The sequence below is a fragment of the Amblyomma americanum genome, chromosome 7 (assembly GCF_052857255.1).
Source record: "Amblyomma americanum isolate KBUSLIRL-KWMA chromosome 7, ASM5285725v1, whole genome shotgun sequence".
NCBI lineage: Eukaryota > Metazoa > Arthropoda > Arachnida > Ixodida > Ixodidae > Amblyomma > Amblyomma americanum.
The window spans coordinates 137,848,602-137,876,519 of record NC_135503.1 but is presented as its reverse complement, the minus strand read 5'-3'; the positions used below and the strand labels follow the sequence as shown (position 1 = coordinate 137,876,519).

Genomic DNA, 27,918 nt, shown 5'->3' with positions numbered 1-27,918 from the left:
CAGAATGTAATTACGTTCGAGAGCCAATGGTAGTTCTCAAAAGAATTCCATTTGCACTGTACAAACTGGCTAGCTGTTGTGAGTACAGAGTAGTTGCAAATTAGTTTGGATTTCACAAAAGCACTGTGCACAAATTTGTGTACCTTTTCTGCAGTACTGTAAAAAGGCACCTTTCAAACAAATTTATCTACCTGCCATCAACTGAAGAGGCCACATTGATTTGCTGGAGGTTCTCCGAGAAGTTCCACATCCGACAGATATGTGGTGCCATTGATGGCACTCATATTCGCATCACTACACCAAAAAAAAAAGGGTACAGAGACTTTATTAACCGCAAAATGTGGGCATCCTACAACATTCAGGCAGTCATGCACGATCGTGGATTGCAAGTGTATTTGTTTATTCATTATTAGAACTAAGCTTTCTTGCTCTTTGTATGCAACAGCAATAACTGAAAACTTAAGGAAAACAGTAATGAAGCATGCTGATGAATTGTTTCACACTAAGTACTCTGAAATTCGAAGCTAGATAATTATTTTGTTGTGCTTGTGTGCAAGGACAGGCATGAAGAATTTTCAAACTTGACATTCTTGTGTGCTAGGACCTCTAACAAGATATGCTTGTCATAATTGACTAACATGACATTCATTTGTTGGTACTGTAGTGCACGTGTCTTATTCTGTTTAAACTATGGGACATCCATAAGTAATCTATTTGCCTCCAAAATCTCGCAGCAGACTTTCAGCACGCTTCCCGCCGAGCAATCTAGTGGTGTTTGTACAGTTTGCTTGTGAACTATTTCTTTTAAACCTGTACTCACTTTTTGGCACCTAAATAGAAACAAGCTTTATGAATGCAACACATGGATAATTTGCAAATAGGATCATAGCTATAGCAGAAAAAATATATAAAGATGGCAGAAAGGTGCTCAACACAGCTCTTGTGGATGTGCCCAGTGGCACATTTCGTGGCAGTGATGCCACAAAGTTCTTAGAATGCAATTCAATGTTGTCTGCACTTTGTTTTTGCTTTTTCAAGATATTTTGTAGTTACTTCTATTTCCTTTTTGACATTGTTTTGCTGGTTAATCGTGCTTCCATTTGGTGCAATTCACATACAAACTTATTGCTTTTATTTTGCACCAGTGCTCTAGCACCTAATTGATGGTGTATATGATAGCCTTCAAAAGCTTCTTTGTCTTGACGTGCATCCCATTTTTTCTGCATTCAGGTTTCGCAGCATTTCATGCTTTGCGCCAGGCAGTGTACATGACTCGACTACACAATAACAGCGAGCAACTGTTGGCAAACGGCAGCCAGCGCTTCGAGGGGAAGCTTCTTCCCTTCATGCTTCTCGCTGACCCTGCGTATCCCCCACTGCCCTGGATCTTGAAAGGCTACACAGGGAGGCTATCTAAAGAAGCAGAGTCCTTCAACGTGTATTACAGCACTGGGAAGAATGTTGTAGAACAGGAATTTGGCAGGTTAAAGGGGTGTTGGCGCGTTTTACTTAAGCGCACAGACATAAATTATAAGTTTGGGCCTACCGTTGTCTTCACAGCATGCGTGTTGCACAACTTTTGTGAGCAGCATTCAGAAACCTATGAGGACTCCTGGGGTGCCTTTGTTTCAGCTACTGAATCTGAAGACTTTCCGCAGCCCGTCAGCAGTCCTTATGCAGGCACCCAACAGTCGGATGTAAGGGACTGCCTGAGCAGTTATTTAGCCCATAACTTCCCGATTCGCACAAGCAGCTTCCGTTAAAGTGAAAATGAAAATTGGTTTTGGGGGAAACGAAATGGCGCAGTATCTGTCTCACATATCGGTGGACACCTGAACTGCGCGTAAGAGAAGGAATAAAGGAGGGAGTGAAAGAAAAAAGGAAGCAAGAGAGTGGAGGGCTCCGGAATAATTTCGCCACCTGGGGATCTTTAACCTACACTGATATTGCACAGCACACGGGCACCTTAGCGTTTCGACTTCATCGAAATCCAGCCGCCGCGGTCGGGTTCTAACACTAAAGTGTATTTAGCAGAAAATTGTTAGCACAGAAGACAGGAACGATGAGCACAGTAACACCGGATAGGCATGAGGTGTCAATAGAATTTTGTTGTCAAGCAACTTTTTACGGGTTTACCACACACAACTTGCATCTTGTGGAAGTAGACAGCAAAGAAAATGGCACACATCATATCAAGCACGTCCATTTTGCACAGCCACTTATGTGAAGAGCATCACAACAAGCAATACTCAGGCGAAAGGCATTTGTTTTTAGTAGCCTGAAAAATCATTAATGCTTTCAGTATCTCGGCAGTCTTGGGATTATTTTATTTGGCTGTACAATAATGACTGCTTTCGTGGTCTCATAATATATGCGACTGTGTGCCACATGTTGCTTCTGATATCTCATGTGGAATCCTGTGTACTGCCTAGTTCCTTAAGTTGTGGATTGTATCTGGCAATGTGTGGTTGTCACAGAGAGCTTGGCTCGGCAATACTCTTCACTTCGCAGTTTGCACCTGTCCTGAGTTAATGTGTTCTCTGTCATCTTTTGGTTTGGTTTATGGAGTTTAACGTCCCAAAGCGACTCAGGCTATGAAGGACGCCGTAGTGACGGGCTGCGGAAATTTCAACCACCTGGTGTTCTGTAACGTGCACTGACATCAGACAGTGCAAGGGCCTCTAGAATTTCGCCTCCATCGAAATTTGACCGCCGCGGCCGGGATCGAACCCGCGTCTTTCGGGTCACCAGCCGAACGCCATAACAACTGAGCCACTGCGGCGGCTACACTTTCATCTTTAGTACTGAAAACAGTTTTGCTTTTGTAGCATGCATCACCTACTCAAAACCAAAGTATTATTGCATTTTGCAGTTAGTGCAGACATACTATAACTGCCAGCTTTTTTTTTCACTCGTGTCTTGAACAGCCCTACTACGCATGCATTAACCGAGTGATGTTCAAAATCACTTGAAGACAGTGATTTGCCCAATAATTAGAAAATGGCGTATGTTTTGCCGGTTCATAAATCAGGGCCACACAATTTGGTTTTAAATTATCTCCCAGTGTCCCTCACAAGTGCAGTTTTCAAGGTTTTGGAACATGTACTTTTTACAAACATTGTACACCATTTTAAGTTTTCCCTCATAAATAATAACCAGCATGGGTGTCACACACTTAACTGAACTTGCCCATAATATAGCTAGTTCTTTAGATAAAGGAGTTTCTGTTCAGTGCATGTTTCTCGATTTTATGAAAGCGTTTGACATTGTACCAAATACTTTATTACTAGAAAAATTATCATTGTATAACATTAGCAGTAAAGTAGTAGCATGGATCAAAGCTTACCTTCATTTAAGAAAACTAAGGGTGGTGGTAAGTGGTGAAATATCGGACGAAGTTGCTGTAACCTCATGAGTACAGTCACGAGTAAAAGAGATTAGCACACATGACGGAACACAGGAGCGCCGAAATGACAATGCGTGGCGCTGCGAATGTCGGAAAGGCTGATAACTAGAGTGCGGGCCGTTCCCATTCTACGGTATTAGTGGGGTTCAGCGCACTGTCAAGGCCCAGCAAAATATATTTTTCTGTCTCGCCCTCTCTTTTTTTTTTAGCGCAGCCTTGCTCCCACAGGCAACGGGTGAAGAATAGGACAGTTATTTTTTGCTTGTTTGGCAGTTATTTTTGCAAGCAGCCTCAGCCGCGCTGCGCTTGGTAACTGCTTGAACAGCTCTGCATCCAGGAGTTGCCATGGCCTCCCAAAGGAACAGATTTGAACATAATTAAAAATATATGGGGTTAATGAAAAAGCGACCAGCTATAAAGCAGCTGCACGAATCATCACCAGGTATCCTATGGGCGGCGGTTCAAGAGGAATGGATCAGGCTCCAGGCTCTTCCTGACCTTGCAAGAAGCCTGTTTGACTCCTTGCCTGAGCGTCTTCAAAGCGTTGTGAGGTTCAGTGGGGCCTACGCACGCCATTAGTGCCACGGCATGTTTGCTCTCGCATCACGACAGCGAGCTGGCTGTCCTCCTCACTTCTTTTCTTGAATTGATGGGATAGTGCTCCTGTAGGTTATGTTACTACACTTTCCCAACAAAGTTACTTGTGCGAATTAGTTGCATTGGAGAAATAAACTTGATCTCTTTTTCGAGCTTGCGCAATACTGGCTAAAAGTAGCTCTATCATCCCGAGCGAGTTCCTTTTGGGAAACCATCACGGACATAGAGAAACAGTAATAGAAAAGAAGCCATCTTTGCTCATGATAACCGAGCCAAAATAAATGCCGCATGCACAGTCACGTAGGGTCAGCACTTCCACGCTCGGGCGATGGCACGCTTCATAAAGCTTACTTCCTGCCGTCCCCCCCCCCCCCCCCCCGTCCCCCTATGCTGCAAATATGGAAACGGGCCGATAGGCAGGTCTGCAAACCACAGCGCCGCATGGTGAGATATTCAAGTTCTGATCGGCAGTGATTTGTGCTAATATTTTTTTACTCGCGACTGTACCACTAGTGTCAGTTCTGGGACCATTTTATTTGTAATTTTTATAAATGACATTTTCGCTGTTATATCGTCTACATTGAGGCTGTTCGCAGATGACTGTGTTTTGTACCGAACTGTTTCTGATCCTGCTGAACTTCATGCTTTGCAATGTGACCTTGACGGAATTTCTTAATGGTAAGATAAATGGGGCGTCACTATTAATCTTCGGAAAAGTCTCCATATGTGTTTTACTGAGAAAAGGTCAGCTTGTGCTCTTCTTTACAGCATTTACTCGGTGAACTTGTGGTCCGTCACCGAATACAAATATCTCAGTGCGTATTTAAGTAGTGATCTATGCTGGCATAGGCACATCAATTACATAACTGCAAAAGCAGGCCGAATTTTCAATTTCTTATGCAGGAATTCTAAGCGTTTTTTGTTACAAAGTAAGGAACTGCTATACACAACTAACGCAAGGCCTATACTAGAGTATGCGTGGACAGTATGGGGCCCTGAATCTAAAAATATTGATAAATTATAAAAGGCCCATATCCTAAATGTCCACTTTGTTTTAAATACTTACAGCAGAAATTTCAGTGCGTCAGCAGCGCAGAAGTATTTCTGATGGGTTTGACTGCAGGGTGCAGATATGTACTCAGGCAGAAATTCTTCCAAACTATATAGCATTCTAAAACAGGTATTGACCGTGACCATCTTTTCCACCAGATTATATATGTGCAAGAAGGGACCACACTTTCAAAGTAAAAGAAATTAAATGCACAATTGATTCACTAAAAATGTCATTTTTTCGAAAACAATAAATGAATAGAATAAGTTGTCCCAGGAAGTTGTTTCAACAAAATCTAATAAATCGTTTGCCGCGTTGCTATAATTTTATGCTTGTGTTTGTTGTATCAAATTATGCTGCAATGTATTTTCCGTGAGTATTTTTTCCCTGCCACTATGTTGTATGATTATGTTTAACTCTCTCCCTTCCCACTTTAACGCCGAACAGGCGCTTTGGGTAATGTGATAAATAAATACATTATACAGCCGAGTTTGAAATGTAGGTTTTCTTTTTTATTTGTCTCAGAAACCACATACAAGAAATATAAATGTGTTTTAGAGCAACACAAAAGGGTGCAGAAGTCAAGAACTGTCAGGAGGACCCCAGATTATTAATGTGATTGCTATTGTTTTCACATCAGATAAACACACCACTGTTTGTACCTCTCCGGTCAAGCAAAATAAATGTCACCCTTTGGCAAGTGATAAAAAGAAAGTGTGCATAAATACAGTTAATTAAAAGACAGCAACAAAAAGCAGATGTCATTAATATTCGAGATTATCTCGTATCTGAAACAAGGTTATCAAAAATCTTAAAATCAAATTAGGAACTGGGAAACAGATCACACAGTTTGTGCCTTTCTGGTGAAGGAAAACAAATGACCTTTGGCAAGTACTAAAAGAAAGCACGCATTAATATAGTTCATTAAAAGACACCAACAAAAAACAGGTGTCGTTAAAATTCGAGATTAAAACATATATGAAACAAGATTATCGAAAATATTAAAAATAAATTAGGAACTGGGAAACATATCACATAGTTTGTACCTCTTCATTCAAGCAAAATAAATGACTTCGACAAGTAATACAAGAAAACATGCAGAAATATAGTTCATTAATAGACTCCAACAAAAAGCTGGCATCATTAAAACTGAAGGTTATCACATTTGAAACAAGATTACCAATAATATCTTAAAATCAAATTAGGAACTGAGAAACAGATCACACAGTTTGTACCTCTCTGGTGAAGGAAAACAAATGACCTTTGGCAAGTACTGAAGGAAAGCATGCGTAATTAAGGTTCATTAAAAGACACCAACAAAAAGGAAGCATCATTAAAACTCTTATATATCTGAAAAAACATTGCCATTATCTTGTAAACAAATTACGAACTGACAAACACATCACACAAATTGAAACTGAACAAGGACGCAAGAAAAACCACTGCCTCGGTAGATAATAATAATAATAATAATGGAAATAGGAGCATAATATTAAAGAAAAGTACATTTACTTACTGCACACTTTTGACTTGTCAGGAATCTAATATTGCACTTAAACTTTTTGTGATAATATTTCATATCCTTATATTTACCGATAAGGTATTAGGGTAGATTAACGGGACACTAAGGACAAATAGAATCTGGCCTGTATTGTAACGGTACCGTGCTCAAACCACAAAGAGACCATTCTCACTAAAAATGAAGCTTTTTGTAAGCTAAAAAAGAAAAACAGGCGCTGCCGTCAGCATTCGATTTCAGAAGTGGAATGTATGTATCAACACAGATATTTTGGCGCGGATCTCAGAAGCTAAGCTACACCACCATTCACTTGTACACGATGGCAGCCCGGTGGCAGAAAGTACAGATGTCACGAATTTGAATTGACTGCTGGCAACTCGTCCACCTCGGTTTGCCAATTGCCTCTTCGTAAATATAGCGATGAGAAGTACATGGCCTGGCGCAGCTGGTCCAGGGAGTCATCAATACACGGGAGAGGGTAAACATCCTTTTTTGTGACTATGCTAACGTCTTTAATCAACGCAGAACCGTAGAGTTCCATCTTTCTTTGCTACTAGAACAACAGGTGACGCCCACAGGCTCGTTGACGGCTGTATCACGTCGTCCTAGAGCATTTCTTGAAATTGGCGGGAAATGGCATCACCCTCCTTCGAAGAGATCCGGCAAGGTGGCTGACATAACGGCCGCTGGTTGGCGTCAACTATAATTCGGTGCTTTGTGAGCGGTGTCTGCCTAACCTTGGAGGTCAAGGCAAAGCAGTCGCAGAAAGACTGGATAACGCTTTCCAGGCAGCGTTTAATTTTAGATGGGAGGTTCGGGTTCACGTCAATTCTTATGGGTGGGGTCGGTTTCTCCATTGATGCCGGGGCTCCGGACAAACGTGGCTTGGCTTGTCTGCGCGGCTGTGCGCGGGCGTGAGGCTCGCGGCGGCTGGCACCCGTCACGGGCTTGTGCCGGCATTAGCTGATTGGAATAAAGCTTTGCGGTTGGCGTCTCGTCGGTCTCGCTTTCCTTCACTCAACATTCTACTTCACCTCGTATGTCCAGCTGCTCCCGCAAGGCATGACGCTCACAACGCACTGCCCTGCCGCCGAATGTGGCATGTCGGCTGTGGCCAACTGCGTGTCGCCCTCTAATCAGCGTTCCTTGCCTGTTGTCACGCCTTCCGACGTCTACCGCAAAATGATCGCTTCTGACCTGTCTCCAACGGCAGCCCAAGACCTGCGCTGTCTGCTGTCTTCTTTTCGCGACGATACCCAAATATTGTGATCCACGGTAAAATTTGGAACACTGTACACTTCACTTCAGCACTGTGCCATTTTTTTCAGGTTGATTTCCACTCCTACGGCCTGGTACAGCCCAGATACAATTTAAAATCTAAAATTGCATTGATCGTCTGCAGGCCAGGTTCGGTGATACCAGTGGTGACTGGAGGCAATGGTGTTTTATTTCCTTACTCTTATGCCCTCGGATAATTATCGTGTGAAGAAGTTATTAATGAATCTTTAATGGATATTTTACATAACGGAAGGCAACTATTTGCGGTCGCTAATTTGTTGTGTTCGCACAGAAAACAAAGGCTGTCCAGAGATAGACCTGAAGGGCGGCGGTTATGACGGCGAATGCTGCGCACCGAACGACAACGTGACCTTCTTCTGCAATGATGATGAACGCTACTACCTGTTGGGGGCTGCAGAAGCTATATGCCAAGCAAACGGTACCTGGAGTCTGCCGATACCCACATGTGAAGGTTAGTTCGGTTTTGTTTTATGCCCTTGTATTTTGAGGGGCTTTTGACATTGCAGTGGGCGGTGGAATATATATATATATATATATATATATATATATATATATATATATATATATATATATATATATATATATATATATATATATATATAGAGAGAGAGAGAGAGAGAGAGAGAGAGAGAGAGCGAGAGAGAGAGAAAGATAAACGTATTTGGTTGCTAGAAGCAAAATGCAAAGTTATGAAAAGCTTCATTTAGCCATTTAGCCATAGATTTGTTTTGAGTCGACGTTTCGGACAGTCTGTCCGTTCTCAAGACTGCAGTTACAGCGATCTTCTTCCTCTTCTTATGGAGTTGGCATTGGCACACATGTACGACACATGAACAAAAGAAACTAACTGGGGCTGGAAAGAAGATACGCACAAAGGAAAGAATACTAGAAAAGAGAGAGAGAGAAAGGAAAAAAGGGAAAAATAAAAACGAAAAACGCGCTGTCCCCCACCGCCCACCCTGCAGCCGCGGGGAGCCTGCCCGGGAGAAGAACAGAAGAAAGAAAAACGAGGAGCGGGAGGTGATAATCGCCACCCGTCAAGGGGACAACAGAGCGGTGGCGAGTAAGGTGCACAGAAACAGACGGCGGCGGGATCGTCCAACAGACAAAAATTACAGACGCGTGCACTCGCGTGCCCCGGCCATAAAGAGTAAACAAATAAACAGAATAAAATGCAGACAGGGCCGGAGAATTCTGTCATCTGGAACCTCTTCGGCAGCCAGAGTCAAGGCCAATTTAGCGGCGCCGTTAGCTTAACTATATACTCGCGCACTGCGCATGAAACACCCAGAATAACAATGGCAAAACATCCGAGTTTGCGCAAGTGTCGTGCGGGGCTAAATGACAATGGCGGGAGCATTTAAGCGAGTAAGGTGTCCAGAAACAAACGGTGGCGGAATTGTCCAACAGATAAAAATTAGAGATGCGTGCAGTCGCGTGCCCCGGCCATAAAGAGTAAGCAAATAAACAGAATAAAATGCAGACAGGACAGGAGACTTCCGTCAATTGAAACCTCTTCGGCAGCCCGAGTCAAGGCAGAATTAGCGGCGCCGTGAGCTTAACTAGACACACGTGCACTGAACCTGAAAACACCGAGACACACATAAAAGAAAAAGAAAAAGGTGGCAAAACATCCGAGATCGGGCAAGTGTCGTGTGGGAGGTAAATGTGAATGGCGGGAGCACTTAGGCAAGGGTTCTTCAATTGCACTCCGCTCGGAAAGGTAATCGAACTGGGAAGATAGAGGTGGGATGGGGTGATGAAGAAATTTGTGTGAGCTTGAAAAAGATGTCGCTGGCAAGAAACGACCGAGGTATGTCAAGGTGGCACTCGTAAGGTCAGCAACGGCCCTGCAAGGGGCGGATGAAGGACAATACACCTCGACTTTCATTAATGCCGTGAGGAATTTTTCCTAATTTGTAAATAAAGTACGACTCGCGTTGTTCTCTTTCCCGGGTGTTGTGGAACCCACCCTGTAGGACTGTTAACTTAATTGCATCAAATGGGTGGCCTCTCTCCTTAATGTGCTTCGACAAGGGAAGGTTGGGTAGGGATAAGATATGCGCGCGGTGGTTATTAAAGCGAATTCGTAGAGGGTTGACGGTCTGTCCAATGTACTGCGTACTGAACACAGTGCATTCTAGGAGGTATATTACGTTGCAGGAATCACAATCAAAGTTGCCATTAATTTTTCATTTGAAGCATGAAGCTGTGCTTACTGCACAGCTTGATGTTTGTATGTGTTTACAGACCTGGAATCTACTTTTTTCCACAGGGCCGGTCTCCCAAAATCGGCTGGTTATTTGTTTTTGAGTGTACTAGAATGTTTTGAACGTTTTTCGGTCGTCTGTAGACCGCGAGAGGGGGAGCAGTGAAAATTTTGGTAAGGCGCTCGCTTTGTTCGAGAATGTTGAAATGTTTTCTTAAAATTTTGTTTACGTTAGGCGGCTTACTGGTGAAGGTAAGTACGAGATTTGCTTGTGATCGGTTTCCTCGCTGTAGCGACGTCCCTCCAGTATTTGCTCTCGGTTGAGCTTAGATGCCTTTTCAATGGCATCGTCGACAATGGTGTGGGGGGGATCGTTGCTTAATGAGGACTTCTCGCATGCGTTTGGAATTTTTTACGAAGTCCTCGTCTTGGGAACATATGCTTTTCAATCGATGTGCCTGAGAGTATAGGATGCTTGTTTTAGAGTGAGGAGGATGGCAACTTTGGAAGTGTAGGTATTGTTGGCGGTCCGTCGGTTTTCTATATACACCGGTGGTAAGTGAGCCTTCGTTTACCGAAATCTCAACATCTAGAAAGTTAATTCTGGTGTTGGAGTACGTGTAAGTGAAAGATATGTTGGGGTGGACGAGGTTGAAGTTTTCAATAAAGCGTATGAGCTAGGTCTTGCTCTGTGTCAGTCCATATAAAAAAGAGGTCATCCAAGTAGCGTTTGTATAGGGTGGGCTTAATGGGGCAATCTTTCAGAAATTTGGATTCAATACTATGCATGAAGATATTGCCGTAGGTGGGTGCCATCCTTGTACCCACGGCTGTGCGTTAATTTGCAAATAGTGTTCATTCTTAAATTCGAAGTTGTTATATTCGAATACGATTTTCGCCAGTATTTCTAAAACACATGGCTAGAGGATTCCTTCTTTCCGTTTTGTTCATACGCTTCGATAAGAGATTTGATGCCATCGAAATGAGGAATGTTTTGTAGAGAGAGACTACATCTAGTGTTGCCAGGAAGGATCCTGCCGGGAGTTTGAGGCCTGCTATTGCGCGAAGGAAATGGTTTGTGTCGCGTATGTAGGATGCGTGTGTTGTTGGAGTATGTCTAATTAGTGTGTCAATGTAACTGGAAATTGGTTCCGTAATCGTGCTGATGTCGGATACTATAGGGTGGTCAGGATTATTCTCTTTGGATTTTCGGTAACATGTAGAATCGGCCTGGCGACGGGTGTGGTGCGGTGAGCGCTTTAGATAACCGTTGGGATATGTCCCCATTCTTCGCAAGTTGATCCAGAGTCTGCGTTACAAAATGTTGGTATTGCGGAGTTGGGTCTGCCTGCAGACGTAGATAGAAACCAATGTTAGAGAGTTGTCTCAAGCCTTCCTCAATGTATTTTTCGCTGTCCATGACAACTATACCACCCCCTTATCAGCTGGGTTTATGATTATATCTGTCCTTCTGCTGAGAGCCTTCATGCATCCCGCTCGTTTTTAGACAAGTTCTGCCTCCCTGGAGTTTGTTTTTTAGGCGTAAATTATGTACTTCTGGACGGCGTTAATGTACATGTCCAAGTCCCTTCCTATATTAGGAATCCGGATGCAGCGATGGCGTAGAGGTAGAACATCCGCCTCGCGTGCAAGAGGACCGCGGCTCAAATCCTGGTGCCGCGCAATTCTCCACCTGGTTAAAAAAAAAATCCGCGTGTCGATGGAATTGCATAACCAGGCCTGGAGTGCGGCCTTATCTCGGTGACCAGAACCGACAAGGCACTCTCTCACCAGAGCAGGACTTGGCCACCCTGGTGTAGTACTTGGCCGCAACCTTCTATGATCAAACCAATTAACCCTCGGCCCTCAGTCTCCAGCGGCTGCAGAGCAACTGACCACGGCGGCGGTCAGACCTGTGACGCAGCGGAGGGTGCTAAGAATCTCTGGCTCCGGACAGGCCGCCATTGGAATCTGAACCTGGCAACTTTTAACGCTAGAACTTTAGCTAGTGAGGCTAGCCTAGCAGTGCTGTTTGAGGAACTAGCGGGAATTAAATGAGGTGTGTGATTGGGCTTAGCGAAGTTAGGAGGACAGGTGAGGCGTATACAGTACTAAAGGACGGACACGTACTGTGCTATCGCGGGTTAGAGGATAGACGAGAACTAGGTGTGGGTTTCCTCATTAATAAGGATATAGCTGGCAACGTGAAGGAGTTCTACAGTATTAACGAGAGGGTAGCTGCTATAGTAATTAGGCTGAATAGGAGGTACAAGCTGAAAGTGGTGCAGGCCTACGCACCCACATCCAGCCATGATGACCAGACCGTTGAAAGCTTCTATGAGGACGTAGAATCAGCAATGAATAGAGTAAAATCGCAGTACAGTGTACTGATGGGCGACTTCAATGCGAAGGTGGGCAAAAAGCAGGCTGACGACCACGCGGTAGGTGACTATGGGATAGGCTCTAGAAATAGCAGGGGAGAGTTATTAGTCGAATTCGCGCATAGAAATAATTTACGGATCATGAATACCTTCTTCCGCAAACTATAAAACAGGAAGTGGACCTGGAAGAGCCCCAATGGTGAGATTAAAAATGAAATCGACTTCATACTATGCGCTAAACGTGGCATCATTCAGGATGTTGCCGTCCTCGGAAGGGTGCGTTGCAGCGACCATAGAATGGTAAGGTCTAGAATTAGCTTAGACTTGAAGAGGGAACGGAAGAAGCTAGCGAAGAAGAAGACCATTAACGAGTTAGCCGTAAGAGGGAAAGCACAGGAGTTTAGGATAGCGCTGCAAAACAGATATTCGGCTTTAACTGAGGAAGACGATCTTGATGTTCATTCAATGCACGATAATCTGACATCAATAATTATGGAGTGCGCAGTAGAAGTAGTCTGTAGGACAGTTCGAAAAGATACCGGGAAGCTATCTCAGGTGACGAAAGATCTGATTAAGAAGCGTCAAAACATGAAGGCATCTAACACTACCGATAGAATAGAACTAACGGAGCTATCAAAGTTAATAAATAAGCGCAAGGTAGCCGACATAAGGAAGTTTAATATGGAGAGAATCGAGCATGCTATAAAGAACGGAGGTAGCCCAAAAAGAGTGAAGAGGAAACTAGGCATAGGTAAAAACCAGATGTATGCATTAAGAGACAAGCAGGGCAATGTCATTAGCAATATGGATAAGATAGTTAACGTAGCCGAAGAGTTCTACACAGACCTTTACAGTAGCCAATGTAATCAGAGCGCTAATGAGAAAGACAGCAGTGCACAGCAATGCGTCATCCCGCCAGTAACGAAAGATGAAGTAATGAAAGGCTTAGAAGAAATGAAAAGGGGAAAAGCAGCTGGGGAGGATCACGTAACAGCAGATCTGTTGAAGGATGGAGGGGAGATCGTGCTAGAAAAACTAGCCACCCTGTATACGCAATGCCTTATGACCTCGACTGTACCAGAAGCTTGGAAGAATGTAAACATTATCTTAATTCATAAAAAGGGAGACGCCAAGGACTTGAAAAATTACAGGCCGATCAGCTTACTATCCGTTGCCTACAAAGTATTTACTAAGGTAATCGCTAATAGAGCCAGGGCAACGTTAGACTTTAATCAACCAAATGATCAGGCAGGCTTTCGTAAAGGATATTCCACAATAGATCATATTCACACTATCAATCAGGTGATAGAGAAATGCGCAGAATATAACCAACCTCTATATATAGCTTTCATTGATTACGAGAAAGCATTCGACTCAGTGGAAACCTCAGCAGTCATACAGGCATTGCGTAATCAGGGGGTATAAGAGCCTTATGTCAAAATACTGGAAGATATATATAGCAACTGCACAGCTACTATAGTCCTCCATAAAGTCAGCAATAAAATTCCAATAAGGAAGGGCGTCAGGCAAGGAGACACGATCTCGCCAATGCTGTTCACAGCATGTTTGCAGGAGGTATTTTGAGGCCTGAATTGGGAACAGTTGGGAATAAGAATAAATGGAGAATACCTAAATAATCTGCGATTTGCTGCTGACATTGCCTTGCTGAGTCACTCAGGAGGTGAACTGCAAATCATGATCAACGAGTCAGACAGGCAGAGCAGATCGATGGGTCTAAAAATTAACATGCAGAAAACCAAGGTAATGTTCAACAGCCTAGCAAGGGAACAACAGTGCACAATTGGAAGCGAGAGCCCAGAAATTGTGCCGGAATACGTCTACTTAGGGCAGGTAGTGACAGCTGATCCGGATCCTGAGAGGGAGATAACTAGAAGGATAAGAATAGGGTGGAGCGCATATGGCAAATTCTCGCAGATCATGAGTGGCAGTTTACCAATTTCCCTCTAGAGGAAAGTGTACAACAGCATAATCTTACCGGTACGCACCTACGGGGCAGAAACGTGGAGGCTAACGAAAAGAGTTCAGCTTAAGTTAAGGACAACGCAGCGAGCCATGGAAAGAAAAATGATAGGTGTAACGTTAAGAGATCGGAAGCGGGCAGAGTGGGTGAGGGAACAAACACGGGTTAATGACATCCTAGTCGAAATCAAGAGAAAGAAATGGGCTTGGGCAGGGCATGTAATGCGAAGGCAAGATAACCGCTGGTCTTTAAGGGTAAAGGAGTGGGTTCCACGAGAAAGTAAGCGTAGCAGGGGGCGGCAGAAGGTTAGGTGGGCGGATGAGATTAAGAAGTTTGCAGGCAAAGGGTGGATGCAGCTGGCAAAGGATAGGGTTAATTGGAGAGACATGGGAGAGGCCTTTGCCCTGCAGTGGGTGTAGTAAGGCTGATGATGATGATGATGATATTAGGAGTCCAGTGGTGGTTAGTAACGACGAATTCTCTGCTACCCGCGGCAAAATGTAAGGCTTCGAGAGAGGACGGATCTTTCCTCTGTCGTTAAGGCTCTGGTTGGTAGATTAATATTATTATACTGGAAACAATGTCGGCGCTTGGAACCGCAGGATTATTATTTGTAGATGCTTTGATTCCAGATCGTTCTACGCGTGCTTTTTGAACTGTGGATGTTTCTGTCGTTCTATTGGATTTGTTGTTGGAGCTTATTATAATTGTGGGGTAAATATCTGTAGCTGCCTCCGTTCCTGATTCTTTTTCGCTTGTTATTGAATTTGACCACGCGAGGTGTGCAACTCCGTCTCGAATGATTTTTTTGCGTTTGGTCTCGCGTACCTCAGTCGCTCTCTTTTGCTCAAAGAACATAAGCTCTGTGGCCTCCGGCGCAGTAAGGGTAATTTGTTTATGAACATGACTCTCTTCCATTCTCAGAGCCATTAACACCTTCTCAAAGTAGGAATTGGTAACTACAAGCAAATCTAAAGAGGCAGATTGTAGTATACGATTCCAATTATATCCTTCTCATCTTCACACAGGTCACCCATTGAAGGTGTTAACGACACGTGTAAACCTTTTGATACGATTTTTGATTGGAGATAGGCCTTCAGGCTATGAATACGTAGTTCATGGCTAATTCGTTTATCCACAATTTTTCTTATTTTTAAAAATTTGGAGTTATTTGAGGGAGGCTGTCAGTAGGATGGGCGAGAGAGAGTCGGCGCACTCACGCGGCCTGAATGTCACTGTTGACGAACCCGTTGTGTTAAACCGCAGCGCTTTCAAAGATCGTAGCGTGACAGAGGGGTGCTGGGAAGGTCTTCTTTCCGGCTAGATGTCGTATCAACCTGGCCCTCCACCGCGGAAGGCAGCTGACGCTGCGCTGCACTAGAAGGGCCTGATGCTCCGCCTGGGCTTGCTGGAGTGCTGGCGCCGCTCGCTCCGGATTTCGGTATTGTGCTGGGAGTGGCGAGGGTATACACATGGTTGGCCTTAGATGGAGGTTGCTACCGGTGGGTTCCAGCGGATAAGCTTGTTGCTGAAGTGGGTCTCTCGTCGATGCTGTCTCGTGTGGTGTCCCTGGTCGACTTCGGGATTGCGGGAACAACTTTACTGTGCAATTTGCGAAGAAGTGGTGGCCGCCTTGGTGTCGGCAGTAGAGCTCTGCGTTGGGTCACGGTTTATCTTGCACCGGCCATCTCGGAGAAGAGCCCTGGGTTTTCTTGCAGTTTTTGGGACGGCACCCTTGTAGGACCAGTGTTTTACTCTACTCTACCTGTCGCTGTGTCTCCGCGATGGTCGGGAATTGTGGGTCTCCGGCAGTCGAAACCCAAAATTAATCAGGTTTGAGCAGATGTTGGCGTGGGGAACGAGTCAGGATTCCATGTCGATTTCCTCGAAAGGTCTCGCTGGTGCTTAGATTGGCTTCCGAAATCCTGCCAGTCTCTTTGGCGATGTTTTTACTATTAAACGGTCACGACATTTCTCGGCTTAGTGCGACGTCAGCGCAGACGGGGCCAGGAACACAGTCGCACATCGTTTTAAAAAAGCCTAAGGGGCCTCGCGATCGTTTCGTCACAGTCTTTGCATCGCTGTTGTGCAGTCGACCGTAGATGACGAGCCGATGTACTGACCGGAGACAATGTAGGATGTGTTCAGTATTCCACCATGTTCAGTGAGTGCCCCAGACGTGGCCGTCACCATTTGGATATGTCAACATCGACGACAAGCGCGAATTGTTTCTGCAAAACTTATTGGCTTCATCGCAAAAAAAACATGTCTTGGAGTAATAGTGTCCTCGATAACAAGGAGGGGCGATCAAACAATATTTAGCACTGTTTTCATGTCATTGAAGCGAATACAGGCTGCTGTGAAGGAAGACATGTAGCGGCGGCTTCGCTGCACGTAGCCATCTTGTATGGCTGCCCCACACGACGCACAAGCCATAAGGACTGGCTATAGGCAGTGTGCATGATTGTTGTTGCTCTGAAACATGTAGGCAACTTAAATGTCAAAACACTTGAGGCCTGTTGACGCTCATGCTTGATTTAGAGTGCAGATTGAGGCAGGAGAACTGCCGCCCCACAGAAGTCGCAGGGAGGGTGTGTCAGCGTGGGTAACAAGGAGTTATAAGGAAAGGCTTGTTAGGAGCCGTGAAGCGGGTGGACACCTGGATTATATAGTCAAGGTGTTAAGGGCGGCGTGAATGTTGCAGAAGACTTATGAACTAACATTTTCTCGGTACCTTTCGCTGAATTTCGTGACTTACTCAGCGAGCTTCACCGTTGTACAATTTTCTGAGCTGTTGAACCGCATATTTGCGGAAAGTACCGTATATCTGTCTTAACCAGAGACAATACCCAGCGAGACCTAAGCCTGCGAATAACTAGGTGCAAAAGTTTAAACAGACTGGCACTCACTTCAAACAGGTTGTTTGATGTGGCTGACTGGGTTGTTGCGTGATACATACTGTGAGGAAGAAGACGAAGCTGACAGTGCGAATATGTGCCATGTTTACTAAGGTAAAGAAGAAGAAGAAGACGAAATTGAAGCATTACATGCGTTATGCTCGTATCTGCACATAAGGCATTCTCCCGTCTTTGATCTCCTAGTTAAAAGGTCCCCTGTGTGTGCGTCTTCCAATCTATTACCCTATGTACTATTACTACCCCTTTTCCCCTTCTAAACGCTCGTGTTTCCAGCAATTCACCACATGTGTCTATGCCACTCCCGCGTAGTGGGTATGCGCCACCTTTTGTTTGTAGCGAACCAGCCCACCAAATCATATCTCGTCCATCGTTCATCGCGCCTCATTCTTCGGCTGGCCATCACGTAACATTTGCTGGAAGTGCGGGGTTCCACCAAATTCTTATCCTTCTGGCCATCGTCATTCGGAGCACTGTGTCTGCATCCTTCCGTGCGCTGAGGGTCCCTGGTCTGCGTCATACGGCAGTGCCTCAGCCTGCCAGACCCGAAGTGATCTCTCCTTTGCACCCCTACCCGACCTCCCGACACGAGGAACTGGAACCGACGCCATGACCGACCCGATATACCGACCAGAAACGCCGCTCACATGTGAAGAGACCCCTCCCCTGCCCATGCCATTCGGCGCGTCCAAGTGCCTGGGCCGTCGGCTCCTTGCGACCAGCGGCGCGGAAGCTACGTGGACCAGGACTCGTGAGCTAATCTCTTTCACCGTGGCGGCCATCACTACACCACCCTGCCACCACCATTTCGCGCGCATCTTTGTCGGTATCTTTCATTCCCGATCGGGACGATCGCTCGGCGGCCCAGGTTTAATGTGACGTATTAGACGAAGCTGGCTGTAGCGCGGGACGTAGTGCTTGCGCTAGGCAAGCGGCCAATTAAATCCTCTTTTCTCAATCGTTCATCGCGCGTCATTCTTCGGCTGGCTGCCAGGTAACAATATCTTCGAAAGTAGAGACCTGGCAGTTCTACAGAGCGCACTGACGACTTAAAATATTATGAAAGGTCAGGGCGCTGCAACTTTCGAGTGCTTAAAATTATGTACGTTGTGTATGTAATATTCATCTTGAGATTATTTGCTTCTATCGATTCAGAGATCTATTACAAGCACAAGGCTCCGTGAGTTTCGTGATTATTCAGTTTTTCGCAGTAAAGAAAGTGTTGCTTTCTTGAACGTAGAGAGCACAAATAATTACAAAAATTCAACTTTATGTATCACTGAGCTTTGATTTTTTTTGTTGTCCCACCAGACACGTACTGCCCGGATCCAGGAGTGAGCCCGCAAGGTGACCGCCTTATTTACCTGGCGAACGAAGAATACGAAGGAGAATGTTGCCCTCCAGAAACCACAATCTACTATGAATGCAAGGACGGTTACAATTTGGAAGGCGAGAAAAAAATCCGTTGCGGCCTTAACAGAACCTGGTCTGATCGCCGACCCATGTGCAGACGTGAGTTCCTCCTGAGCAAAGGGATGTGGTAATGACGGTTTCGCCTCTTTTTCATAATACTCGCGTGGCATAATCCTCATGCGATTATTTAATATAGAAGGATATAGCGACACAGCTGCGAATAGTTGACAGTCAACAAAACTTTTTTTTGCTTATGGGAGTTTAACGTCCCAAAGCGACCCAGGCTATGCGTAACGCCGTAGTGAAGGGCTCCGGCAATTTGAGCCACTGGGGTTCTTTAACGTGCACTAATTTCGCACAGTTCACGGGCCTCTAGAATTTCGCTTCCATCGAAATTCGACCGCCGAGGCAGGGATCGAACCCACGTCTTTCGTGTCAGCAGCCGAGCACCATGACCACTGAGGCACCACAGCGGCAATGAACAAAGGTGACTATAAAAAAGTTGACAGGGGCTGGTTAAGAGAGGCGACACATATCGTCGAAAGAGTAACCATGAGGAAAAAAGCTGAAAAAACCACGGCGATACGAGAAATGTGGCAAAGGAAAATAACAATTAACAATGTGTAGGCGACGGCTAAGGATGGACGTTATCGGTGAATAAATCTGTTGGAAGATTTGTTCGCCGTGCGTTCGTAATGAACCGGTAAAAAAAGATAGATTTGCAGTCTTATAAATGTGGGCACGGAAAATTTCGAAGAACGCCAGAAAAAAATCTGTAACGATAACTTCGCTGGCACTAGCCTCAAAGCATATCCATTAGGCAACCAAGAGCTGTTCTATAAAATTGAAATAAATGAGGTGCAATGGTTGAAAAAATATTACAAAGGGCGTCTGCTGATCACGATGCAGAACTTCAGGTAGAACTAAATTGTCTCTACGTTGCTCAAGCCGGTAGCTGAAATGTGTAGTTCTTGAAACCACCTCGTCTCGTATAATCCTCGAGGCCTGTTTTCGTTTAGACACAACTGAGAACAGCAAGGTGCCTACACTGGGAAAAAAGCTCGCAGGTTTACTCAGAAAAGTAGATGCTGCTCGTCTCATGGAAATAATAGTCAGCAGACGGTTACATTTTCGAAGCACATTTAAATTCCAGCTCGCAGACACCTTTCTAACCGGACGTTCGCTCGTGGTGAGTACAGTTTCCGGCGCCTCAGTTGCAAAGCGTTGCGCGGAACCGAACGACACCACACCGCTTACAAAAGGGTGAGATGAATCTCGCAGCTAGATATCCCACATCAAAACCGGCCGGCGTACACTCTAAGCGAATTTTCATCCTTTCGAATTAACTAGGACTGTTAGTCACGGGAGATGAACATTCAGCTGTTCCGGAGAAGTTTTGTGAGGGAAAAAAATAACTGCGAGACAAAGCAGGACTTTGAAAAAACACATTTTTAGGTGCGGACCGCCCCCGGGTCGTCCACCGGATGTAGAAGAATGATATTTGTGCCTCATGACCAGTTGTTTCTGGACTTCCTTCAAGAGTCCAGTGTATATCTACATTTGTAAATAATACTTTATGCCACCAGCCAACTGTCGCAATAATAACACAAATGTTTTGCCCCGCTAGCAAACAGACGGACGCAGTCCCCGCTATCTAGCCTTGCTCCACTCCAAGTCACCAACTCTGATGTAATCTCTGCCCATTGTTGACTTTTTATTCGAAGTCCGTTAGAGTACGCAACAGCGAAAAATATAATGGCAATATGTTGCTCATGAACAAGAGTACAAATATCCCGCGCGAAGGTCAGGACTGTTGATTCAAGAAAGGTTTAGTGGCATAGGTAAGATGGGTAGTTAGGACCTGACGTGTGCATACGATGCTTTTCGTAACACGTATGAGTGTAAGTTTCATGCTGCGCGTAAAGGATATATGAGATTTGATTTTGTTGCTGTAAGCATGACGTGATACATTGATTGGCAGCGAAACGATGGTCTGAAGAGGCACCGTGCACTCGACGCCACCCGTCGAGTTAGTGCTGTGCTCGGCGGAAAAACACGACCAATCACCCGCTACGGCGGTGAGGAAAGAATACCGCACCGAGGCGGTGCCGGGAGGCATCAACTGAGTGTTTCAAAAGCACTGCGGGTCAATCCACGCACGGCTCGGTCACAGTTTTTGGGCAAAGGACGCCGTTATAATAGCAACGTCTACGCTTTAGTGCTGATCTCATCCTGCTGTTGTAGTGTATTGCTATTAAAACTGGCACGCGTTGCACGAATAATAACAATGGGCCTACAAACCTTGACTGCGCTTCTCTTATTTTCCTCATGTTTTACATACCAGGTGTTACAGAGAATATTTTAAGTAATTTTCAAAATTAGGATTTGCGGGATAAAAATATGGCTCTCTCAGCGTGGTATTACCAGTTTTGGTAGACACCAGAAAGCCGGTGAATCGTTTGAAGTAGTAAGCTGGTTCCTTATTTTTAATAATAAACATTTCAGCTATTAGAATTAAACACCAAGTTGCAATCAGCGATTTGTAGCTGGTCGTTAGTAATAGCCATATCAGTTTTTAGAATTTAGAAAACGTGATTACTCATGGCGCTGTGGATCGACAAAATTTGGCTTTCTTTGCTAGTCACGTGCACTCAAAAGTTCCTTTGTCTACACGCTTTCGAGAGCGAATGTATTTTCCTACGATATAGACAGATTTTGTCGAGCCACCGCACCCAGGATAACTGCATTTTCGAAATTTAAGAACTGATACCACTGTTCTTAACGACCGGCTACAAATATCTGCTTGCAAGTAGGGGCCTACCTATAAGAGATAAAAAGTTAGGTATTAGGAAATAGCTAACCAGCTTACTTCTTAAGACCATTCACTAACTTTCCAGTGTCCGCCAACGCTTGTAATACCGTGCCGAAAAAGCCATATTTCTACCCCAAAAGGCCTATTTTTGAAAACTACCTAAAGCCTCACCTTTAACACCTGGTATAACGCGCCTATTCGCAATGCTGCATCGCCTGCGGTGGTGGTCTAGTGTATTTTTTAAGGGGATAGCGTGCCGAGTGTCCAACCGACTAGGCAGCGTTCTATTTCGATCGCGGACACGGATGTATGTTGTTCTTTAAGCCCTTGTTTTCTATTGACGAACGACTGTACCCTTTGGTTGCGCGCTTCTGACGAACGGTTGTGCTTTAAAGTTTATTTGCGGCAGAAAAACGGTTTATAATGTGTGCGTTCAGCCTGAAAACATAATTATGGTTGTGGGAACGCAGTTCAAATACATAAGAACGAATAATTCTCAAGAGTGTATTTCGGCCCTATGTCATTATTAAGTCATGGGTGGCGAATGCTGCCAGATGCCAAAGCAGTCCTGGCCGTATAGCTGCTGTGACACAAAAATATCTTGTACCAGGATGTGATCGTGGTGATTTGTTTGCGAAATGAATTCAGAAGGTAGGAAACTGTAGTTTGACGTGATTAAATGAGCACCTATTAAACACATGGATGCTCATTGCGGCCAGCTTTTTACCTTGATATCTCCTTTACACGTCTTTTGCGGCTTCTCAAGGAACGCATGGTAGAGGGCGGATTATAGACGGACGCCTCCTTAGAGCAAATGGCGAGTAGCACAAATGGGACGCAAGAGGGCCTCTTCTGCTGACGCTACTGTTTTGTCTGCTGGACGGAGAGGACGCGGAGCATTAAGCTCAAGAACGTTTCCCAAACCGGCGGAAAAATACACGATAATTATTTTTGGTGGCACAGCGAATTTCTTCATAAAAACAGTAACAGAACTTCCCAGGAAACTCTTCATCGTACATTTACCAATAGCATAACCTACTCCTTTTGTCAGAATTTCAGAAGCTCGCCGGTTTGCTTCAGAATTGCAACGTGTGGCTTGCAGTGCATCCTTATGGAGGTAAGATTTTTGGTACGGCCGGCTCTCACGAGCCGGTGTTCCACGAATGCTGCAGAAGCCCCGCTACTTGGCTCAGAAAAAATCCTCTGGAATCTAAACTTCTCACAACGCTGCATGCAACTGATTGCCTCGCGTCCTCTACGCACTCGCGCTCTACGCTGCCAAGGCTCGGGGTCTACCTCGCGCTTCCGTCGTATGCGCTGAGCGTCCTCCGCACTCGCTGTGGGGTCACACTGTCGAGTGTGGCGCTTCGCTGCTAGGTGACGTTCGTGTACCGCAGGATTCGGGCGAGACTGTCGCCTCTGTTCAGCAGCCGCAGCAAACTTCTCCGCTAGTGTCAGATGGCGTGTTGGCGCGGTTGCAACGAAGACCAGTGGAAGACTGGCAGTTATGCGCGCACTGCGCGCTATTTGGTTCCGAATGGCTCGGAGTGGCCCCAACCGGTGCCCGAGCGGGTACTAATGGCGCCGAGAATGCTTCGAATGAGTCCCAGTGATGGCGCTTGTTGACGCGACACATAATTATGTGCATAATGTGACGACCTCTGCAGTTTGAGATTTTCTCCTTGTCATTCATGATTTTTTCTTAAATTCTCCATTTTACACGATGGGGCTTCAAATTCGTCTTAATTCGTGAAGTTCCGAGTGTGACGCGGAAAGGGGTTTCAGGCTTTCATTTTCGTCTTGTTTCCAGTGTCTGGTGAGGCCGTCATATTCCGCCTAAAACGTGACCCTTGCGGTATAAGAACGGCAGCGACGGCTGGCCTGTTGCCAGATGTTAACGATAGTCGGAGTGGTAGCTCCCGTTAAGAGTATGGGTTTTCGCGTTTACGCCGCCATACTCGCAGCAGCTAAATGGGTAAGCTCCTGTCTGTGTTGAGAGCCTTTTCCTAGAGGTGTTGGAAAAACTGAAGGTAATAATCGGTCATGGTGTAAGGGGTGAGGGGACAGGGAGCGTCACGGTAAGCCCGTCCGCTCCTATAACACGAGCGCCAGGCGTGACAGACGCAGTGCGGCAGGGCGGGTTGTGAGGTGCAGCGTTGACGGTATTTGAGTGGCCACGTGCTCTTAGCAGCCATGCGGCATGGCGGCAGCGAGCCAGGGCTAGGCCGAGCATGACGATGACAGGAGTTTGCCGTAGCATCCCATGAAACCGTGCTTGTTAAATATCGGCTTAAATTGAAAAGCGACGCACAAATATCGTGCTTTTTGTTGCACCCTATTTCTATATTGTGTTTGAATGAGTAAGAGTACTGGTTAGTTTGAAATATTCTTGTAATCTAGACTTCGCGGTTCAAAGGTCGTTCAAAGGTAAACAGTCCCACTAAAAACCGTGTTCATTAGCGTTAATGTAGACTTTTATCTGCTTGCAGCCAAGGACGCTTGCGACCATTTTGATGTGGTGCACGGCCAGGTGTCCGGCCAAAAATCAGGTGGCGAATTCTTCACATGGGGCGACAGCGCTTTCGTTAAATGCGATAGAGGCTTTCGTGTGAATGGAACTGATCAACTTTACTGTGACGAGGATGGCCTGTGGGACTACGACATACCTACATGCGTCGGTGAGTGACCTGTCCTTTCAGTCCATTAGTCATTAGGCTCGTTGATTCACCTTACTACTTGTCCTTACAGCATGAAGCTTCAATCTAGGCTTCGACGGGGCTTTGTGCACCAATATTTGGACGCTTAAATAGAATTTAACGTCTATCATTTGCGCCTCGTACCTCCATCATCATTGTAGTGTTCACAGCATGTTCGATGAACATGTAAAATTGGCCTCATCAGCACAAGCCCTTCTCCGAGATCTACACTATAAAATACCAGCCTAAAAATTTCAATTTATTTCTTGTCTCGATCAGTGTTGCAACTTCATTCCTCATTTGGCTTGCTAACAACGAGGGAGCTTTCGGTATGGTGATATGTCGGACTCGTATATTGAGAACTCACGGAAAGCCGCATTGTCATGTCCTTTCGCACAGAGTCCAACTGCACGCGGTTCGAGCCCGGACCACATCTGCAAGTCGATGAATTCAAGGACATGCACAAGACACAATTCACAGAGGGCACCTTCATCAACTTCAGATGTGAAGAAGGCTACCTGCTGGACGGCGCTTTCAGCTCCGTTTGTGGCAACGGCGGCTGGCGTGGACAGACGCCGAAATGCGAACGTAAGTGTTACCTTGAGCAAGGTTTCGAAAAAGAAGATATAAGCTTAGCAAGTAGTCGAGTAGTGATTTCTCGGTCCCGGATTTTCTGCCGTTCACACAAGCAAGGGAGTGTTATAAATCATTTAGAAGAAAACTTTATGCACAAAAGGAGCACTGAATGAAGACGAGTCGACGTGTTGAAAAATAAATTGCATGTTATTAAATTTGAAAAAATGTCAGAGTACCTTCCAGTGCTGCACTTAAATTTAGTAATATTATAAGGTGCCACGATACACTACAAAAGAGTGCTCTCGTAAGTAAGCGAGCGTTTTAGTGAACGAAGAAGAGCCTGAATACATGATCAAGAAAGAAGTTTTGCAGCATTCGGTGTAGTGCAAACTGGTTACATGTTCGTCAGTGCTTAAGCATAAGCTAGACACGAAACCACTCTAATGCAGTCACCCAGGTTCTCTGAGCCAGAGTCGAAGAGAGGTTCGAAAGGTAGCATATGGAACGATCAAGTTTTGGGCACCCGACATCGCTGCCAAGGAGTACCGCTAGTTGCAGAAACGATCTCGACGCGCTCTTCTTTTACATAGTTTATCGTTGCTTCACCTTAAATAATGCAAAAAGCAGGGTAGCACCACATTAAATGGAGAGATCCACAAATATGAAACTTTTCTGAGCCTATTTATTGTGTGTTTTCATGCAAACGACTCAGATATTTCATTTGTAGATAGCGACTGCAACTTTGATCACGCTTCGAGAGTTTAAAACGAAAATAAAAAAATACGAAAAAATAACTTTTCCGGGGAAAAGTACTCAACACTTGAGTGCTCATCCACGTTTTAATGGAAGCGCTGGACAGACCATCGTTACATGAATGCAGAAAGGAAACTGAAGCTCGGGTAAGCTGCATGTGGCTCCGAGAAATGTAATAAGCACCGTGACCAGCCAGCCAACAGGCTAGCGCTTTGTTCCTGCCGGCAGGTTTTGCCATTCACGGTCATTTTTCTGTAGCTGTCGCCCGGGCAACTCTCCACGCAGATGACGAATCTTAACCGAAAATAGCTCTTTTATCTGTTCGCGTCAGCAATGTATAAGCACTCCGCTGTTCAGTTACTCTCAGTGACTCTCTACGTAGTGCTGCCTGGTAAAAACATTCAGCTTTGGCATAGCACATTCTTAGAGATAACATTTCAGGTGCTTGAGCACAAAAAGTGGTTGTTGCTAGTAGCGCAGATTTAATTTAGAGAATTTCTCCTCTGAAGCTGAAATATTAAGAAATCAATCATAAAACTAAAGAACTGCCTTTCACAGAGATCTGCACCTGCCTTTCTATGAGAACCTTTACGTGTTCCGGTAGGTTAAGGCCGACATTTAAACGTTGTATAAAAAAACTGCCTCATTTAAATCTTCTATTCTACCCTATGAGCAGCATGTGAAATGTGAACGTGAAGCTACCTATAAGTTCGTCCGCTCCTATATTTACAATAATTTTGTTTTGTGTGCCTCCTCTCGCCACTAAGCACCACCCGCTTGCATACATCAGTCTCTTTTGAGGTAAGCCAAAACGAACCAGTTGAGCATTTGGCTTGTAGACAGAAAGCGCATCAGATTTCTGAAAATAAAGCGAACATTAAGGTGTGAATGCATTGACTGTGAACACATTGTTTCAGTTGTGTCTTGTTACAGTTGTGTGCCCTTGTTTCATTAATGCGCTGATACCCTGCAGAGATTCGGTGCGGGGTCCTGAGAGTCCCTCAAAATGGTTGGATCACGGGCAACAACTCGACTGCTGTGGGTGTTACAGCAAGCTTCGGCTGCTTCCAGGGCTACGTCTTGATGGGACCAAACGAGAGGCAATGCGACAATGATGGCCAGTGGGACAAAACTCCAGCACGATGCGTGCCCAAAGGTAAGTTATCAGGTGGCAATCATCAATAGGTATCGACATTTGCGACATCTGATCCGAAAATCATATCTATCTTCAAGTCTTCAATGCTGGATATGTGCCACCAAATGCATCGGCAGTACCTTTGATGATACCCGCTAAGCAGACGACAAACAGTTTAGTTTTAGGAAATTTAGTTACTCCTTTCATTACCTTCTGATCTAGAGGACATTCCAGAGGGGAGTGGGCTGCATACGAAAGTGATAAACGAATAAAAAAGGCCGCCACCGTCTGGAACACGTTGAAGTAGCGAGCGTTAGCAGTTGGGTTTACTACACGAAGAAAGCGAAGAAGAACGCACCGCTCGTCTCGAGAAACAGTATGTAATACCTTTTGAAACGGGGTGGATTGCCACAATACTGTTGTTGTTATTGTTGTTACCCTCATACAATAGCACATGCCCACATTGGGGGATTGGCCAGGAATTGGGGGGCACAGAGAGTTTTTGCACAATGCTCGGCTACGCGTGCACGCACGCTACCTAGCCTAGCGATCGACGCATAGCGCCATCCCTCAGAGAAATTACGATGCACGTCTACCCTTTGCCCTGTTACAAGCCCTCAAGGTACGTCCCAAACGGAGTTTCCTTCGTTTGGGGGGCCAATGGGGGCCTATAATTCTGCTTGCAAAGCGATATGGCAACGCTTCAAATAGTAATTGCATGTATACAATGCTTACCTATTATTTAATTGTGGTTTTATTTCTATACCACAACCCGTATTTTATTTACCCGGTTTTATTTGCCTACTGACATCGGTACACAACGGCCCCCGGATGGGGCCCCTTGTTGTAGGAGTATATATAGCGGAATGAATGTTTGCGCATACAGCGGTCCCGCAACGGGACAGTTTTCCTACCCGTTGAAGGGTACTTTTTGGTGAGGGGGGAAATGGGTGGGAGGGCACAACCAATTTTAATGACCGCCATCTTGGATTCGAGAAACCGAAATTACGCCGCTATTTTGTCCCCTGACGTCATACTCACATAGTTCCACCTCTATCCACCATATTGGACCGTGACATCATCATTGGCATGCGGCAGACGGTTGTTTTTACAATGCTATTGTAGATGGCACTACATGTCTCAATGCGAGATGTGCTGTTTTCTAATTGTTGTCA

At 45.2% G+C, this 27,918-nt stretch overlaps 1 protein-coding gene across 4 annotated transcripts in view; it reads left to right on the top strand.

Moving 5' to 3' along the window:
- LOC144096606 (complement factor B-like) overlaps positions 1–27,918 on the top strand; it is a 227,044-nt gene that overhangs the window by 42,574 nt on the left and 156,552 nt on the right. For 2 of the 4 annotated variants that reach the window (XM_077629415.1, XM_077629413.1), the window contains exons 4-9: positions 8,144–8,323; positions 18,670–18,870; positions 22,635–22,700; positions 24,073–24,261; positions 24,679–24,867; positions 26,582–26,764. In XM_077629415.1, coding sequence (XP_077485541.1) covers positions 8,144–8,323; positions 18,670–18,870; positions 22,635–22,700; positions 24,073–24,261; positions 24,679–24,867; positions 26,582–26,764 — 1,008 coding nt within the window. The remainder of the gene's footprint in view (positions 1–8,143; positions 8,324–18,669; positions 18,871–22,634; positions 22,701–24,072; positions 24,262–24,678; positions 24,868–26,581; positions 26,765–27,918) is intronic. The other 2 variants (XM_077629414.1, XM_077629416.1) reach the window with 2 other exon arrangements.